The sequence below is a fragment of the Ambystoma mexicanum genome, chromosome 11 (genome assembly GCF_040938575.1).
Source record: "Ambystoma mexicanum isolate Mex_15411 chromosome 11, UKY_AmexF1_1, whole genome shotgun sequence".
In the NCBI taxonomy this organism is placed as follows: Eukaryota; Metazoa; Chordata; class Amphibia; order Caudata; family Ambystomatidae; genus Ambystoma; species Ambystoma mexicanum.
The window spans coordinates 412,499,068-412,515,999 of record NC_090934.1 but is presented as its reverse complement, the minus strand read 5'-3'; the positions used below and the strand labels follow the sequence as shown (position 1 = coordinate 412,515,999).

The following is a 16,932-nucleotide window of genomic DNA, read 5'->3' as shown; positions in this document are numbered from 1 at the left end:
GTAATAACCAGCTGGTTTTGTCAGTGTACTGACCTCCGTCTAGTTTTACACCACAGGTGTTGACCAAAATATGAGCTTCCATAGAGTGTCAGACTTTTTCAAATATAAAGGACCTTTTCTGTGTGCAAAAGTGCTGTACATTCTGTTGGTGTTCTTTCATCTACCGTTAGAAGGCCACTGTCATGTCTGCCATTTCACTGCAAGCACAGTGCAGAATACTGTCATGTCTTCCTTATGTACCAGGATCAGCAAGTTCTGACGCACGCACATTATGATTTTTATTTTTTATTTTAACAATACTGCTCTATAGTGTGCTAGGATTTCTCGATTTGTAGCAACAAAACGCACAGATTGAGCTAAATAAAAATGGCAGAGCCTTCCTGTGGTTTGCATTCGGTTGTGCTTGGTCGCGGGTACATTACTTTTCAGTGTGACAGTAGCTACGTAGTTGCGTGCACACTTCAGAGCCCAAGCACACACCAAAACTGCAGCATCCCAATGAATTCTTTTTTTATTGCAATTGTATGCTGCAGTGCCACAACACTGCTATCTTCAGCCAGCCAAGAATTGTATATGTGATATTGTCTGATGAAGCAAAGTTCATGAATGTAGTTTAATTCTATTTTCTCTTTCGCCAGACCGTCCAAGTCATCGTCCAGTCTCGGCTTGGAGAGAAGATTTGCACCCGCTCGTCCTCTTCTCCAACTGGCTCAGATTGGGTAATGTCACCTTCTGTGCATTGTGCTGATGCTGTACAGTGGCTGAGATAAAACCATTCAAAATCTAATTCATAGCACTTGCACAATTAAATCTGAAGATCAGATTGCCAACATGAAGTAGCATAATCAAAAGGTGGCTAGATTATCAAGAGTTTGGAACACAGATTGAGTGTAATGTAAAGTGGTCTTGTGTAACGATTCTCTGCTATTTTTGTGGCCTTGTTCGTGAGGATCTACAAGAGAAGAGCGAGGGTTTAGTGGGAAAGATGTGGGTGTGAATCATTAATTATTGGGTGCCACATGAAAGTAATCAACTGCCTGTGTGGTTTATAGCACTGACGATTGGGTATGTTTTCCTGGAGGGGAGAGCCCTGCATTGGTCAAATACTTATCCTGCATGCCATGCTAATGTCCCTTAGAACACAAAAGAAATGTAGGATCTTGTCAGAAAGGTATGGATGAACAGCAATCAAACCTGGATTGTAGTTTTTGAGTCTACCAAAGTTTTTAACTTTTCTTTCCCCTTTTATGGATTTAGTTTAATCTGGCAATCAAAGACATACCTGAAGTGACTCATGAATCTAAGAAAGCCCTGGCAGGACAACTGCCTGCCGTCGGACGGTCCATGTGTGTGGAAATCTCACTGAAAACCTCAGAGGTAAGGAATAAGGGACTGGAATAATGGCTTGTGGTCAGCAACAGAAAACAAAAATGGTTATGTCGGTTAAATTAGTTGGGCCAATCAGTGTCCCTTTCCTGTGCAGCCAAAATGCAAATTATAAGTTTCATTACAGCTCACTCAGATGAGGCACGTGGCTATCTGATAGGGACGGCTGGTAGGGAACTAGAACTAAACTGTACGTATCAGTCAACTGACGAGGCTTTGCTTGGTATTTGAAAGGCTCACTTGTTCAAGACTTATACACCATGTTAATATCTTTGTAAAGGGCATCTTTTCCTTTCCCAAGAGTTGCCCCTTGAACTGTAACAACTCCAGTGTTTAAGAATCACTGTTTCTCCTTCCTGACACTCTACGACTCTCATACCCGTCACTGTTTTGAATTGCCAAGGAGAGTGAAACACATGAATTTTGTTTTTGGTGGGTGGTGATAGCCTATTGACGGGCAAGGGTGAGTGGACAGACTCTATGGCGGGTGTGAGCCGTCAAAAGCGGGGGTGTTGACAGGTATGGACCCTGCATCAAAACTCCAGGCCGGCACTAGCATAGGAATCCTTAGAAGAGAATAGCAGCCCATGCAAAAATGTGACAATCACCTGAAGTGCATACTGCTGTTCCTGACCTCCTTTTTAAACGAAAATGTAAAAATAAAAAAAATCCTGATGGCATTGTATTTTGTCCCTACTATTTTCTGGTGCTCTATAACTAGGTATTCTTGTGGGATTTAATGGTTTTCATCCGTTTCTTCCTGGCAGGGTGATTCTATGGAGCTGGAAATCTGGTGCCTAGAGATGAATGAAAAGTAAGTACTGCTGCTTTCTGCATCTCCAGAGCGAGGGGAAATTGCCTGGATGTCAGTGCTCGCTGATGTCTGACTCTTGCTTGACCTTTCTATATTTAATCTAGATTTAGTTAGTTTCACTTTGAAGGTTTCTGGGCCGAGGACTCGAGTGACCGGGACACATTACCCAGGTGCCTTTTCATCTTCAGACTTTACTATAATTGGTGATTTCCCAATACGAAAGACATGACCCCTTAAGATGGAATTGTTTAATCTCCTCTGTTCTTGTTCGACCACAGCAAAACCAATAGGTGATAAATGGAAGGTTTAGAATTAATATTAACCACAGACACAGCTCCGGCCAAACCTCCAGAACGTCTATTTTTCAGCCTGCCAACCCATCCTTGTATTTATGATTACTTTTATATGTTCCTAAAGATATGTGCCACAATTGGACAATGGTTCAGATCTTTACTATTGGTGGGCTTGGACTTGATCCCAGCTCAGATTCTGCATAAGAAAAGGATTTCTGCATCCATTTCTTTAGATTAATGTTAGAGCCAAGAATCCCTGGAGAATACACAGCCTGCTGAAAATCTGAAAGTTACTCCTGAAGTGGCCCAGCATCCCTTCCTGTGTCCGGTCTGGTGAAGCCCTGCGTTTCTCCCTGATCACCGAAGACCCTAAGCTTTGCTTCAGCCCTTGCACTAGTGGGGCCAACTAGACTCGACACCTTCTCAAGCATCCTTCCATTCTGAGCCTATGAAGGTGTCCTTGGACTTCCTGGTGGACTGACGAGCTCTCTCGTGGGCTACTTCATCAGAGCCGACGCTGTTCCATGTTCAAGTCTGAAACTTTGTGGTTGCCAGCTAATGCCACAAGTCACCTTCTCCCTGAATTTTTGCGTCCCAGCATCAAGGTATCCTGTCCTGGAGAAGCTTCTGTGACCACAACTTAAAGGACTCCTGTCTGCACCTTTGTGCAGAGACCGTCGCTGGAACTTTTCTTTCTCTAACTTATGAAGTGTCCAGAGGAATCCTGCATCAATGCTTCTTATATTTCTTCATCGCCAGAGTTTGCATCATGCAGTTCCACCCGACCGGATGAACCCTTGAACCTGCAATGCCTGGGCATCAGTCACTGGTAGCAACGGCAGAAGTTCGAGCCCCCAGATGATCCACAACGACATCTGGGAAACTCTGAGTCAGGGATAAAGTAAACACAGTGTGTCTGTCCCCCTGTCCTCCATAGGTTAACATTGGGAACAAGTCCCTTTGTCTCCTGCATTCCATTCCACTCACCTTTTGGTCGTCCAACCTGGGGAGAGTACTGAAATATAAGAACACATTTACCTACATTAGTACAATTGTTGAATGATTTCTTTGAACTGTCACCAACCAAGTGAATTGCAATTTACCTGTAGAGACGACTTTCAGGGGAGAACAATTGAGGCTCCTGTGACTTATGGGCACAAGGACCCGTTCTTTTTAGGGTTTGGACTGCTTAAGTTAGGGGATTAACGTGTGATCTGGTTCCATCATCTGTTGCATTGTCTCTACTTAACTGCTTTTCTGAATAAGTTATCTTAATGCATGTTTGAACTGTGGTGATTGTATATATTGGTATTTTACTATGTTGCATGATAATACTACCTGCTAGGTTCATTTTCCAGTGTGTCCAGAGGCCTATAATCAATTAATGTATGTTTTATACTTACTGTCTACATTGAATTATTGTGTGCCATACTATGCGGACTCATTGAAGGCCCCCAACAGCACTCACACTCTCCTGAGAATAAGCCTTAACTGATCTCCATTGCTACCTTGATTGGGTTTTGGCTAACCTTTCAGGGTCTTTGTTCACTAGAATTAGGGCAGACTCCTAAAATCTGCACACCAGGCCAGATTCTAGAAATCCATCTAAACAGTTGCGTTTTTTTGTTTGTGTGGACCATGTAGATGGCCAAAATGGCCATTCTGCTGAAGTAGACTCTTCCACAGCCCACAAAGGCGTCCTCTGTGTGGGTTTATTACAGTTTGAACTGAGTGAGGGTTATCCAGATGCCTTTAATACACATGGGTGTGTCTTTGGATATGAAAGTTTGACTGGCTGCCAAAACCTTGAATGTTGCTTTATTGTGGATTGGTTGTCAGGGTTTCCTTTGTTCCTTTTAAGACCTGTAGAGACCCCTTACAGAGATCAGTTTTCTGAACTCACCTTGAAGACTTCTTGAAGATAGGCGACTACGGACTGTGCCCCTGGTTCTTTGATTTCACACCCCTGCTTCTCTGTGCTGTGTCACAGATGGCCTCAAGAACACACCAACTCTAGAAGACCGGTCAAGAATTTTTAGTTTTCTCGTAGTCAATGGGGCTCTCTAAGGGCCATCCGTCTATCTTTTCCATCTGGAGACTGCTGTTCTCTACCTTACTTGGGTGTCCCTCAACCGGGATGGTCACTAGAGATCGGTAACCCCTACTATCTAACAACTGCTGAACTCAAGATGCTGGCTTAAAGGCAAACACCTAATCTATCTAACCTTCCGCAGGGAACAATCTAGAGGATCCCTGCTTTAGAATTTCCCAAGATGGACTTTAAGGAGTTTGTGCCTTTCAGACACTCTGGTCCCACTTGGACCTCCCATGCTATACTATTCTTCTCCATAGGTATTTCCGTACTTCTCCAGCATGGGGTCTGGCATGGATTCACATGTTCATGAATATTCCCTGTCGTCAGGATGGGAATCCTCGGTAAAGAAAAAACCAGTATCAGTTTTGTTTCTGATCTGTCTTTCGTAGTAGTAACCAATCACTGATCTCTGCATCATACTGACCACAGCCAATGACTGCCCTCTACCTAAGCCCCGCCTCTGGCAGCCATCTTCAGATTTTTAACGCACATTCAAGTGTTGGGATCCTCGTGCTATTGCTCTCGAGCGTTAGTGCTATTTTTTCACGTTTTTTCCTCAAAAACTTAGATTTTTCAGTCAAAAGAGCCTCAAGCTCCACCGTTTCTTCATCCGATCAACGGGGACCCGTGTCGGATTCGTCTACGCCCCTCAAGGGTGAAGATTTCGTCGAGCCACGCTTTTGGAGGACTCCAGAAGTTTCTCAGGCCCATCTCGGACATGGCCCAGGAGAAGGAAAGCTCGACGCCCGGAAAGCTGTTCAGGGTCTGCTCTGGATGCCAGCTTCAGAATGTCTTTGAGGACAAACACTCCTTTTGTCTTTACTGCCTACATGAGGACAAGACGCACGTGGAGAAGGACTGTGCGTTTTGCGGCAATATGTCGGAGCGGACCATGAAGGACCGCCATCAACGTCTCGCCAACTGGCTGGAAGGGAAGAGCCCGTCAGGCGAGAAGAAGAAGAAATCTGTGCGGTCTTCTAAGACCTTTGAGGACGCCCCGGCGACGGGGTTCCAACACAAGGCCAAGCACCGCGAGTCCGCTGGCACCGGGAGCGCCGAACGGTGGGCTCTACAGGCGCCAGGCAGGGCGCATCCTCCCCGGCACCATCAACCACGAGCCAACGCTCTGGTTCGGGTAAGAGGAAGGCCGAGCGCCCGGCGAAGCTCCTGGAGAGGCCCCGGTCGAGCTCGAAGGCCCCATCGGAGGGAGAGCAAGTCAGTGACCCTCCCCCCAAGGAGAAGGCGGTGAGCGCACCTAAGGTGGTGAAAGCCTTAATCCATGAGGCCAAGGCCTCTATCGAGACAGTCGCGGCGGCCCTGGCTCAGCCTGTGGAGGCTACACCAGTGGCAGCGACCTCGGGGCTCAGAGTCTCCCTGCCACCGCAGAGGGAGTCCTCTTTTATGCCCGTCGACAGGACCCCCGTGAAACCTCTGACGGAGAAGAAAAAGGGGGGGGCAGGAGGTCGTCGTGGATTCGGCCTCAACCTCTGAGGAAGAGCTGATCGAAGTCTTAAGCCTTGGCGTGGAAGAAGACCAGCCCGTCGGGAGGGACCCCGACGTAGGAGACGACGATAACGTCGAGGGTGCCGACGGGGGCCCCTGACCGCCCGTCGGACTCCCCTCAACCAGTGCCGCAAGACAACTCGGCGGCCATTTTGTTGGCTATACAGTCCTTATGCTCGGAGATAAGGACGAGACTGCCGTTACCACCAGCCGAGGAACCGCTCCCGACGGGGGACCCGGAGCCAGGCCCTTCTGGGAGCCCTCCCCCTAAGAGAAGGATTCATCCTCCACCTCCTTTTCAGCCATCGCTCCCTGTTCAGCCCTCCTCCCCGTCCACGACTCGTGGGGATGATACAGGGACTGACACGGCCGCGACGGGTACGGACGACGAGGTTTACGACGAGGATCTGCCGTCGTCACCTCCCACCCGGGCTTCCCCGCCCGACGAGATTGGATCGTTTCACTCCATGATCGCCAGGGCATCCAAGCTTTTCCAGCTCTGCCCGGAAGAGAAGAAGGAAGGTTTCCTTTATCAACGGCGCGAAGCCAAGAGGAAGACGGTCCTCTACGTACCTCTACTGGACGATATTTGGGATGAGGGCCTCGCCCTCCTCAAGAACCCATCCACGGCGCCGGCTAGAAGGGATTGGTACGTGAAGAAGTACCGGGTCCCGGACGCGGCCCCCTGTGCCTTTGGGCACAGCCGACCCCGGACTCGGTCGTCTCCGCGGCGGCCAGGAAGAAAGCGGGGGGGCGCGGCCTCTACGTCGACCTCCCCGCCGGACGGCGAGGGAAAGAAATTGGACACGATGGGACGCAGGGTCATCTCGTCTGCAGCGACGACGATTAAGGCGGCCAACGCCTTGGCTATCGTAGCCCGCTACGACAGGGAGTTGTGGTACAAACTGGCCCCCCTGCTGGACTTTCTACCGGACGACAAGAGGGCGGATGGCCTAGAGATCTTGCAGGAAGGAGAGGTGGCGTCGGACCACGCCATTACTATTGCGACGGACATCGCTGACACTGGATTTCGCCAGTTGGGCAACAGCGTGTGCCTTAGGCGGCGTGGATGGCTCAAGGCTACTGACTTCCGTCAGGACGTGCAGACCAGAGTCTTGGACATGCCGTTCGACGGAAACAACCTGTTTGGGAAAACAGTGGACGATTCCCTTCAAGCCATCAAGGCAGACACGGAGACGGCCCGGGCGCTTGTGGTTCTCCAGCAACGGCGGCCGCCCTTTCGGAGCGGCGGAGGCAAACAGGGTGCCTCCAAAGGTTCCGGCGGCGGATTTTCCACTTACCGTCAAGCGGCCCGTTGGTTGTCGCAGGAAGCTTACAGGGGACGAGGCAAGTCAGGCGGACCCCGCCGTCGTCGCCAAGGAGGTCGAGGCGGCAAAGCCTCGTCGAAGCAGGACTGAACCGGCCGTGGGGTCGGGCCCCCACCGAAGCACCCCGGTGGGAGGCCGGCTGACGAGCTTCGTCAGCGTGTGGGAGTCCATCTCCACCGACCGTTGGGTGCTGGACGCCCTAGCCCAGGGTCACGCGCTCGAGTTTCTAAAGAGGTGCCTGCGCGTCCCCCCTGTGGCCAGGAAAGAACATCACGTCCCTCATCTTCTCTTTGAGGTAAAGGCGATGCTCAAGAAGGGCGCCATCGAGCTCGTCCCAAAGAGGCTTCGGGGCTCCGGAGTTTACTCAAGATACTTCCTCGTGAAGAAGAAGACGGGAGGATGGCGTCCCATCCTGGACCTACAACGACTGAACAAATTCATCAAGGCACAGAAGTTCTGGATGGTCACCCTCCAACACGTCCTGGGTCAGCTGGAGGAGGGCGATTTCCTGTCGTCGTTGGATTTGGAGGATGCCTACTTCCATATTCCCATCCTAAAGGGACACAGAAAGTTTCTCAGGTTCGTGGTCCAAGGGCGTCACTATCAGTTCAGAGCCCTTCCCTTCGGACTGAGGTCGGCACCCAGGGTGTTCACCAAGTGCCTCGCACCGGTGGCGGCGCAGCTGCGCCGAGAGGGGATCCACGTCTACCCCTACCTGGATGACTGGCTCATCCGAGCGAAGACGAAGGAGCTCGCCGTGGAGCACACAGCAAGGACCGTCCAACTTCTCACGGACCTGGGATTCTCCATAAACTACGCCAAGTCCCACCTGGTGCCCACGCAAGACGCACTGTTTCTGGGAGCGAAGCTCGACACAGTGTCGCTTCTGGCCTCTCCGTCGGAGGAAAGGACGAGGGCCATTTTGGGCAAGGTGCAGCGGATGCTGGTTGCGGACGCGGCCAGAGTGAGGTCCATCAAGTCCCTCCTCGGAATGATGTCTTCTTGCATTTACCTCATCCCCCTGTGCAGGCTCCGGATGCGCCCGTTGCAGGAGTTCCTGGACGCGCACTGGATCCAGACGACGGGCAGCTTCGAGGAGAGGGTCACACTCGACGAGAGTTTCCGACGAGCGATCCGGTGGTGGGGCACCCGCGCGCATCTGACGGCGGGCATGGACTTCCAGACCCCCGGCCACCAGAAGACAGTGACCACGGATGCCTCCCTGGAAGGGTGGGGAGCGCACACCGAAAATCTGCACGCGAGAGGCCTTTGGCTCCCAACGGAGAAGTCCCTCCATATCAACGTCCTGGAGCTCCGTGCAGTGTTTTGGGCCCTCAGGTCCTTCCTTCCGTCCCTCAAGGGCAAGGTGGTGAGGATCTTCACCGACAACACCACCACTAAGTTCTACATCAGGAAACAGGGCGGAACCAGGTCCCCAGCCCTGTCCAGGGAGGCGCAGGGTCTGTGGCATTGGGCCGTCGCCCAAGGGATGTTTCTGGTGCCGTTTCATCTGGCAGGGATAAAAAACACCATCGCCGACTCACTCAGCAGGGAGCTGCGCTCGTGCCACGAGTGGGAACTACGACAGGATCTAGTGGACCGCCTCTTCCGACGGTGGGGCACACCCCAGATCGATCTGTTCGCGACGGCGACGAACTCCAAGTGCCGGAGTTCGCCAGCAGGTTTCCCCAGCCGAGGAGCATGGGCGATGCTTTCTCGTTCCCCTGGGAGGGCCTGTTTCTATACGCGTTCCCTCCATTGCCATTGCTGATCCGGCTCATCAACCAGCTCAAGAGGTCACGGTGCAGGATGATCCTCGTCGCACCTGCGTGGCCGAGGCAGATATGGTTCCCCGACCTTCTGGACTTGTTAGCGTCCCCGTCAATCGAGCTGCCAGTGGACGCGGACCTTCTCTCCAGGGAAGGAGGCGCCATCCTCCATCACGACCCGAAGTCGCTGAACTTGCAGGCCTGGCTCCTGCAGCGTTAGAGTTTGGAGGATACGACATACGGGCCGACTGCAGAGAGGTTCTTGCAAAGGCCAGGGCGTCCTCAACTCTTAAATGCTACGGACACAAATGGAAGAGGTTCTCTGTCTGGTGCCACGCACAGAAGATTAACCCTCTACGGATTACGGCTCCCCAAGTACTGCCGTACCTACTGACGCTGGCCAAAGCTGGACTGGCGCACACGTCCATCAAGATTCATCTTGCTGCGATCTCCCGATACACCAGAACCACGGGGCGGACGTCTTTGTGGTCTCGTCTGGTGAAAGAGTTCATGAAGGGACTGTTCAGATCGTTCCCGCCGGTGAAGGCTCCGGCCCCCGCGTGGGAGCGCAACGTGGTGCTGACCAAGCTCATAGGACCTCCGTTCGAGCCTCTGCACTCGGCTCCGTTGAAGTTCTTGTCGTGGAAAAATGTGTTTCTTGTGGCCATCACCTCCGCACGACGGGTGGGAGAGATCCAGGCCCTTTCCTGCAAGGCCCCGTACTTGACTTTTCACGACACGAGGGTAGTGCTCAGGACGCACCCCTCCTTCATGCCCAAGGTGCCGTCTGACTTCCACCTCAACGAACCCTTGGTGTTGCCTGTTTTCTTCCCGTCGCCTTCGTCGCCGGCTGAAAGGACTTTGCACTCGCTGGATGTGGCTAGAGCGCTGAAGTTCTACGTGGACCGCACGAAGTGTTTTCGGAAGACGTCACAACTCTTTGTGAACTTTGGACCTGTCAATCAGGGGAAGGCTCTCTCAAAGGCTTCCATTTCCAGATGGCTCTACGGCTGTATCATGTACTGTCATTGGTTGGCAAACCGACCGCTGCCTGGCCGTCCGAGAGCCCATTCCACCAGAGCGATCGCAGCTACCACGGCGTTCCTATCTGGTGTGCCCTTGCTGGACATCTGCAGGGCTGCTACGTGGAGGTCGACGCACACCTTCACGAAATTCTACTGCGTCGATCGGGATTCCAGGGAGGAGTCCAGGGTTGGCCAAGCAGTGCTGCGCAACCTGTTCGCCTAAGGTGAGCCTGGTGAGGAGGTAAGATTTGCTTAATGTTGAGTTTGATGTAATGCTTAATGCTTAATGTTGAGCCTTTGCCACCTCCCGTGGTTGTGCATGTGTGTACTGCTATGCATTCTTTATTCATGAGCATGTGAATCCATGCCAGACCCCATGCTGGAGAAGGAACAAGTTACTTACCTGTAACTGTTGTTCTCCAGCATGGGTCTGGCATGGATTCACATGCGAATCCTCCCGCCTACCCCTCTGCGGCTCTTCACTTGGTCATACTGCCACTTCACGTGCTACCAAATCTGAAGATGGCTGCCAGAGGCGGGGCTTAGGTAGAGGGCAGTCATTGGCTGTGGTCAGTATGACGCAGAGATCAGTGATTGGTTACTACTACGAAAGACAGATCAGAAACGAAACTGACACTGGTTTTTTCTTTACCCAGGATTCGCAGCCTGACGACGGGGAATATTCATGAGCATGTGAATCCATGCCAGACCCATGCTGGAGAACAACAGTTACAGGTAAGTAACTTGTTCCTTCTCCCTTTTCGAGGGGATTGTGTCCTCCGACATATTCCACATCTATGACTGGTAATGTCCACAGCTGTGCTGCTTCGGAAAAACTTTCGGCAGAGGGTATCCTGCGTCGATGGCATTGATCTGTTGTCCCTCAAGGGCCTCCATTGAGGGTCCACGTCACCGGATGTTATATATAGGACGCATGGCGCCCGTAGCCTCAGTTCCGTTTTTTCTACAAACATGTTTGCTTCAGAATCTCGGCGCGCTCGATTCTTCTCTTCGAAAGCGATGTCTTCGTCTTCGTCTACTACCCCGAAGTTGGGCTTTAAAAAATGTCAGGACTGCGGTTCGGAGATGTCCATCACGGACATGCACGACATCTGTCTCTGGTGCCTCGGCGAAAGCCACACCACCGACGACTGCAAGGATTGCCAATCCCTGACGTCCAAGGCCTTGCGGCAACGTAAGAAGAAATTGATGTTAGGTAGGGTGTCTAAGCCCCATAAATCGAAGTCCGCTGGGCTTTCGACCGATGACTCAAGGGGTGAGTCTCCGCATCGGCGAAAATCCAGGGGGTCTCGGTCTAGGAGTGGTTCCCGCCATTCCGCTGCCTCATCGAGGCATTCTAGGAAGTGCCGTCACCGGTTGACTTCCCCGTCGGAGCAGTCAGCCAGACGGTTGACTTGTCCCACCAAGTCTTCGTCGCCGGCTGAATGGGATTCATTCCACCGGCAGATGTTGGCGATTTTCAAGTCGCAAGGCAAAGTTCCGTCCGCACCTTCGAAAGAAGCCGGTAAGGAACGGGCTCGGTCCACCACTCGCACACCTTTTGGGCCCGAGCGGTTGGCACGATCGGGAGCCGTCGAGGTCCTGCTTGGACAAGGGAGATCACCATAGCCGTGCCAGATCCAGGTCCGGTCCTCGACGCCGTCGTCCGTCAGAACGTGTGAAGCCTTTGAAGAAGGCGTCGACACCATCGGCGCCTTGTCCTTTGAGGGACACTCTCGGGGCTCCGCTCTCGAAGAAGTTGTCGACGCCATCGCTGCCTCGGTCGATGTCGACACCGATTTCCTCGGCACCCTCGACGCCGTTTGGAGGATTTGCCGGAGGTGCCCCGGAGGGCTGTGGAACCTCTGAGGAAGACTCTCAGTAAGTCTGTGATGCCTGTTTTTGAGCCCTATTCTGTTCCTCCTCATAGATTGGAGTTTTTCCAACCTTTACAAGATATTTCAGAGGTTGAGGAACTGTCTGATAAGGAGATGGTTGTGCCTCCTGATGTCCCTGATGATGATCTTTTGTCTGGGCATAGTCAGATGGAGGAACTCTGTCAATCATTGCATGACGCTAGTGGACTTGACACCTCTCCGGAGTTGGAGTTTGGCCGACCTGAGCCTGGGGTGCATGCGGATTCCTCCTATCGGCGTCTCATGTCAAGGGTGACGGAATACTTGGGGTGGTCTGCTCCACCTGTTGATTTTGCTCAGGATGATTTGACGGACATCCTGGATCAAGGTCCACTCACTGACCCCGTGTTGCCGTTTCACATGGCTTTGCAAAGAAGGGTGGCAGCGGCTTGGACTGCTCTGGAGAGTCTATCGGTAGTTAATAAGTCGCTTCTGAAAAAATACCGCCCATCCAGTGGTGACCCCTGCTACTTATCGACACACCCTACTCCAGAGAGTTTGGTGGTGCAGGCGGCTACGGCTTCCTCGAAGCAGGCTGCGTACCCTACCAACACTCCTGATAAGGACAATAAGCGCTTTGATGGTTGGGCGAGGAAGGTTTTTTCGGCTGGGGGGTATGGCGTTGAAGGCAGCCAACTCCACTTGTGCCTTAACGGGATTTACACACACTCTGTGGAACTGTGCGTCTTTGGTGGCTGAGCATATTCCTGAAGGGGTGGAATGGGATCGTTTTCTAGCCTCCGTGCAAGACGGCAAGTATGCCATGTGCGAGTCCGTTCATTCGGGTTTGGACACGGCAGACTGTCAGCTGGTCCATAGCTGCGAGCACCGTGATACACAGGTTTGCGTGGTTGTGGAAGTCGGGGTTTGCTCCTGATGTGCAATCCCGTCTTCTTCTCCAGCCCTTTGATGGTGTTCATCTGTTTGGCAGCAAGGCTGACGAAAGCCTTGAGAGGTTGCAGACCTCCAAAGCTGCAGCGAAGTCTTTGAGCGCTGCAGTACGTCAACCTCTGCCTTTTCATCCTAGGGGACAGCAATGGAGGAGTTTCCTTTCGGTACTACTCTTCCTTTGGAAGATCGAGAGGAGCTGCCAGTCAAAGGGGCCACCGTAGGAGTACACGGCATGGAAAGCAAGGTACTCGGGGTGCCAAAGCCGCTCGGGCAGTTGCCTCTTTGCCCTCAGGCACTGCCGCAGCCGCGTCCGCTCAGTCATGAGGCCATGTCCGATGGTTCGCGGGTTGGGGGCAGACTTGCGCAGCATCTTGGAGAATGGCGGGCCATTACTTCAGATGTGTGGGTTCTGGAGATCATAGCCCACGGCTACTGTCTTCCCTTCCGGCAGAGGCCTCACGACAATCCACCGGGGAAGTTCTCTTTGAAACATCCGGATCCGCTCCTTGCGCAGGAAATCCTATCCCTGCTGGAGAAAGGCGCCATAGAACTGGTGCCTGTAGCGGAGAGGAACAAGCAATGGTATTCCTCTTATTTTTTTATCCCAAAACAAGACGGGGGATTGAGACCCATCATGGACTTGCGTTGGTTGAACAAGCTCCTCAGGAAGAACAAGTTCAAGATGGTAACTCTTTCTCAAGTCCTCCAGGCCCTTCAACTTCAGGATTGGTTGGTGTCTCTGGACCTCAAGGATGCTTACTTTCATGTGCCGATTCATCCAAAGCACAGGAAGTACCTGAGGTTCGCGGTTGGTGACTCGCATTTTCAGTTTCGGGTCCTGCCGTTCGGATTGACCTCCGCCCGAGGGTCTTCACCAAGCTGATGGTGGTGGTGGCAGCGTATCTCAGGAAAGGGGGGGATTCACGTCTACACCTACCTGAACGATTGGTTGATCAGGGCGCGCTCTTTCGAGCAAGCCCTGGATCATCTACCGTCCTACATGTACTCTGGCAGTTCCTACAGGTTATACAATCCACTACACCAACAGAGGTAGTGGGAATGGGGGCGGGGTAGCCATAATAACTCGAGACTCGCTGCCCGTCTGTCCTACGACATCACCATGCTCTGGCTGCGAAACATTACATATAAAACATTGTCCCACAGACAATAATTGTATTAATATCTTAATCATTTACAGACCTCCATCACTGGAATCTGAATTCAACTATGAACTCATTCACCTTGCTAACTCACTAATTGGCCAAAATAGATTCACGATCATCCTTGGAGACTTAAACCAATGGCATGGTGACCTAAAAGACAAAGAAGCAATCCTCCTTGAAAAAACACTGCAAAAAATGCAGTTTAATGTAATGAATCACGATCCCACTATGGCCAACGGTCATCAACTGGACTTGGGTCATCACTAATAATTTGGAAACAAACCACTATGTAACCACTCCTTGTATATGCCGGACCATTATAAAGTAGTTTTCAACCTATGCTTACCCCATCCAAGCCAAAAAAAACACACATGAAACAAGGAAAGTTCTTTCTAGAAACTTCCAAACATTGAAAGCTTAGACTTACAACTCTGTGTAAACAGCATTCTCACCGACCTTAATGAAAAGGATTCCTGTGACGCCATTATCAAAAAATATGATCAGCAAATGCTCATATTTGTAAACGAGAAAGCTCCAAACCGTGAAAAAAGAGTTAGGCCCAATCTTAACCATCAAAAATGGTTCACACCAGAACTAACCACTCGTAAGAAGGAAAAAAACGTAGCAAAGCAGAAAGGCTTAAGAACCCTACTGATGACAACAAGACCAGCTGGAAATTACTAGAAAAATCCTATAAAAACAACATCAATGAGGCCAAAAAGAACTATTTTAACAGTCAAATCGAAGCATCCTCTAACAGCTAGCAAACTCTTTGACATTCTTCAATCCATAGATAAGCCCCAGGCTCTGGCCCCTGCCTTTATTCCTTCACAATCAGAATGTTAAAACACTTAGGTAGCCTTCGCCAACAAAATCACAAAAGCTAGAGAACGAATTGCATCAGCTCAAGCTAATAAACTCCAACCTAGCTGCCCTGTAGAACTGACGACCACTGAGAGAAAGGAGAAGTTTCAATTTCAACCAATCTCTATTGATGGTATGATGAAAACTCTGGCGCCTATGAAACCATCCTCTTGCGCCGAAAATAAACTCCCTCCCAAGATCATTCTCGAACATCCAGACATCTTTGCTCCACTATTTACTAAAATTGTAAACACTTCCTTCCGTGACCAAACAGTACCGAATAACATAAAAAAGTCACTATCACACCTCTAGTAACAAAACCTAATTTAGACTCACGTGACCCCAACAATCTAAGACCCATCACGAATTGTAACTTCACTCTTAAAGTTATGGATAAAATTGCAACTGCGCAACTTCAGGAATACGTAGAAAGTCACGAGATTCTACACCCACAACAATCTGGCTTTAGAGCTGTACATAGCACCGAGACAGCTATGCTGGAGCTACAAACCAAAATGCTGGAAATCATTGACAAGGGAAAAGCTGGCCTACTAGTCCTTTTGGATCTCAGTGCCGCATTTGACATGTTAGACCACCAGCTAATACAGCAAGCACTTGAGAAAGTTGCGAACTGCTCCAAGGAAGCAATAAAATGGCTATCTTCCTTCTTCGAGAACAGAATATCCAGAGTACATTGGGGAGACAAATTCTCATCTGAATTCAACATCTTCTGTGGAGTACCACAGGGAGCTAGTCTGTCCCCACTGCTCTTCAACTTGTACATTTGTTTCCTATGTGAGCTACTACATCTCCAGGTGTTCTTACTACGCTGACGGCATTCAGCTGGTCCTGGAACTGAGTGAAGACTACGCGAAGGACAGTACGACATTAAACACTCTATAAGAATATTGAAGAGTGGATGGATAACAAATGGATGTGCCTAAATAGCAATAAGACCGAGCTAATGGTCTTTGGATTCAACCAGACACGAGCCAAACTTGCCCCCGACTATCAGACTTTTCAAATCGAAGAATCCCATATCGTAGTGGCGGGTAAGGTCAAAACTCTCGGCATGACTCTGGAAGCATCCCTTAATGCAGATGCTCAAGCCATGCATGTTAGCAAAAATTGTAACTATCACATCAGACTTAATCAGACCCCTACTCAGTGAAAAAAATGGTGCTACAGTAGCTACCATCTTGTCGCGTCTGGACTATGGAAACGCAGTTCTTGCAGGAACATGTAAGCAAAGTATGCACAAATTTCAGCTGGTCCCAAATAATGCGATCAGAATGATTAAACAAAAAGAAAGAAGTGAACACATCAGTGAAGCCAGACAGGACCTCCATTAGCTGAAAATGGAGGCCTCATGCAATTTGAGTCCTTATGCATAACACACAAGTGCCTTTACGGCAAAGCACCAGCCGATCTGAAGTCTAAAATCACTTTCTACAACCCTCCCAGGGCTCTAAGATCAGAAGCCAAGGGACTTATAACAATCCTAAAACACAAAAAAGAACTTGGTTTGGGTAGAGCTTTCCCTAACCGAGCAGCAGTTAACTGGAACAAACTGCGGAACTGTTTTAGGTTGGAGACTAATCACTCCACCTTTCGCAAAAAGCTTAAAACTTTGCTTTTTAAGTAAACCTCATTGTAAGATCCTCTGCATTGAAAAGTTCTCACCATCACCTGTACTGTGAATTGTCCTGTTTCACTCTATGCCAATATTCGTCCGTCTTTGTCTCCGTGTATGCGCCCCGATGCTTGCGGGCAGTCGGCGCAATACAAATAAACAAAATACAAAATAAATAAAAAAATCTGTCGGTCACCTGCCACTCCCTTCACAAGCTGGGCTTCTCCTTCAATTTAAAGAAGTCCCATTTGA

General features: G+C 50.5%; 1 protein-coding gene across 9 annotated transcripts in view; it reads left to right on the top strand.

Annotated features, from left to right (window-relative positions):
• The window catches only part of ATG13 (autophagy related 13), a 1,946,514-nt gene that overhangs the window by 328,875 nt on the left and 1,600,707 nt on the right, over positions 1-16,932 (top strand). For all 9 annotated transcript variants that reach the window (XM_069623214.1, XM_069623211.1, XM_069623215.1 and 6 more), the window contains 3 exons: positions 639-719; positions 1,258-1,377; positions 2,154-2,200. In XM_069623214.1, the coding sequence (XP_069479315.1) occupies positions 639-719; positions 1,258-1,377; positions 2,154-2,200 (248 nt within the window). The remainder of the gene's footprint in view (positions 1-638; positions 720-1,257; positions 1,378-2,153; positions 2,201-16,932) is intronic.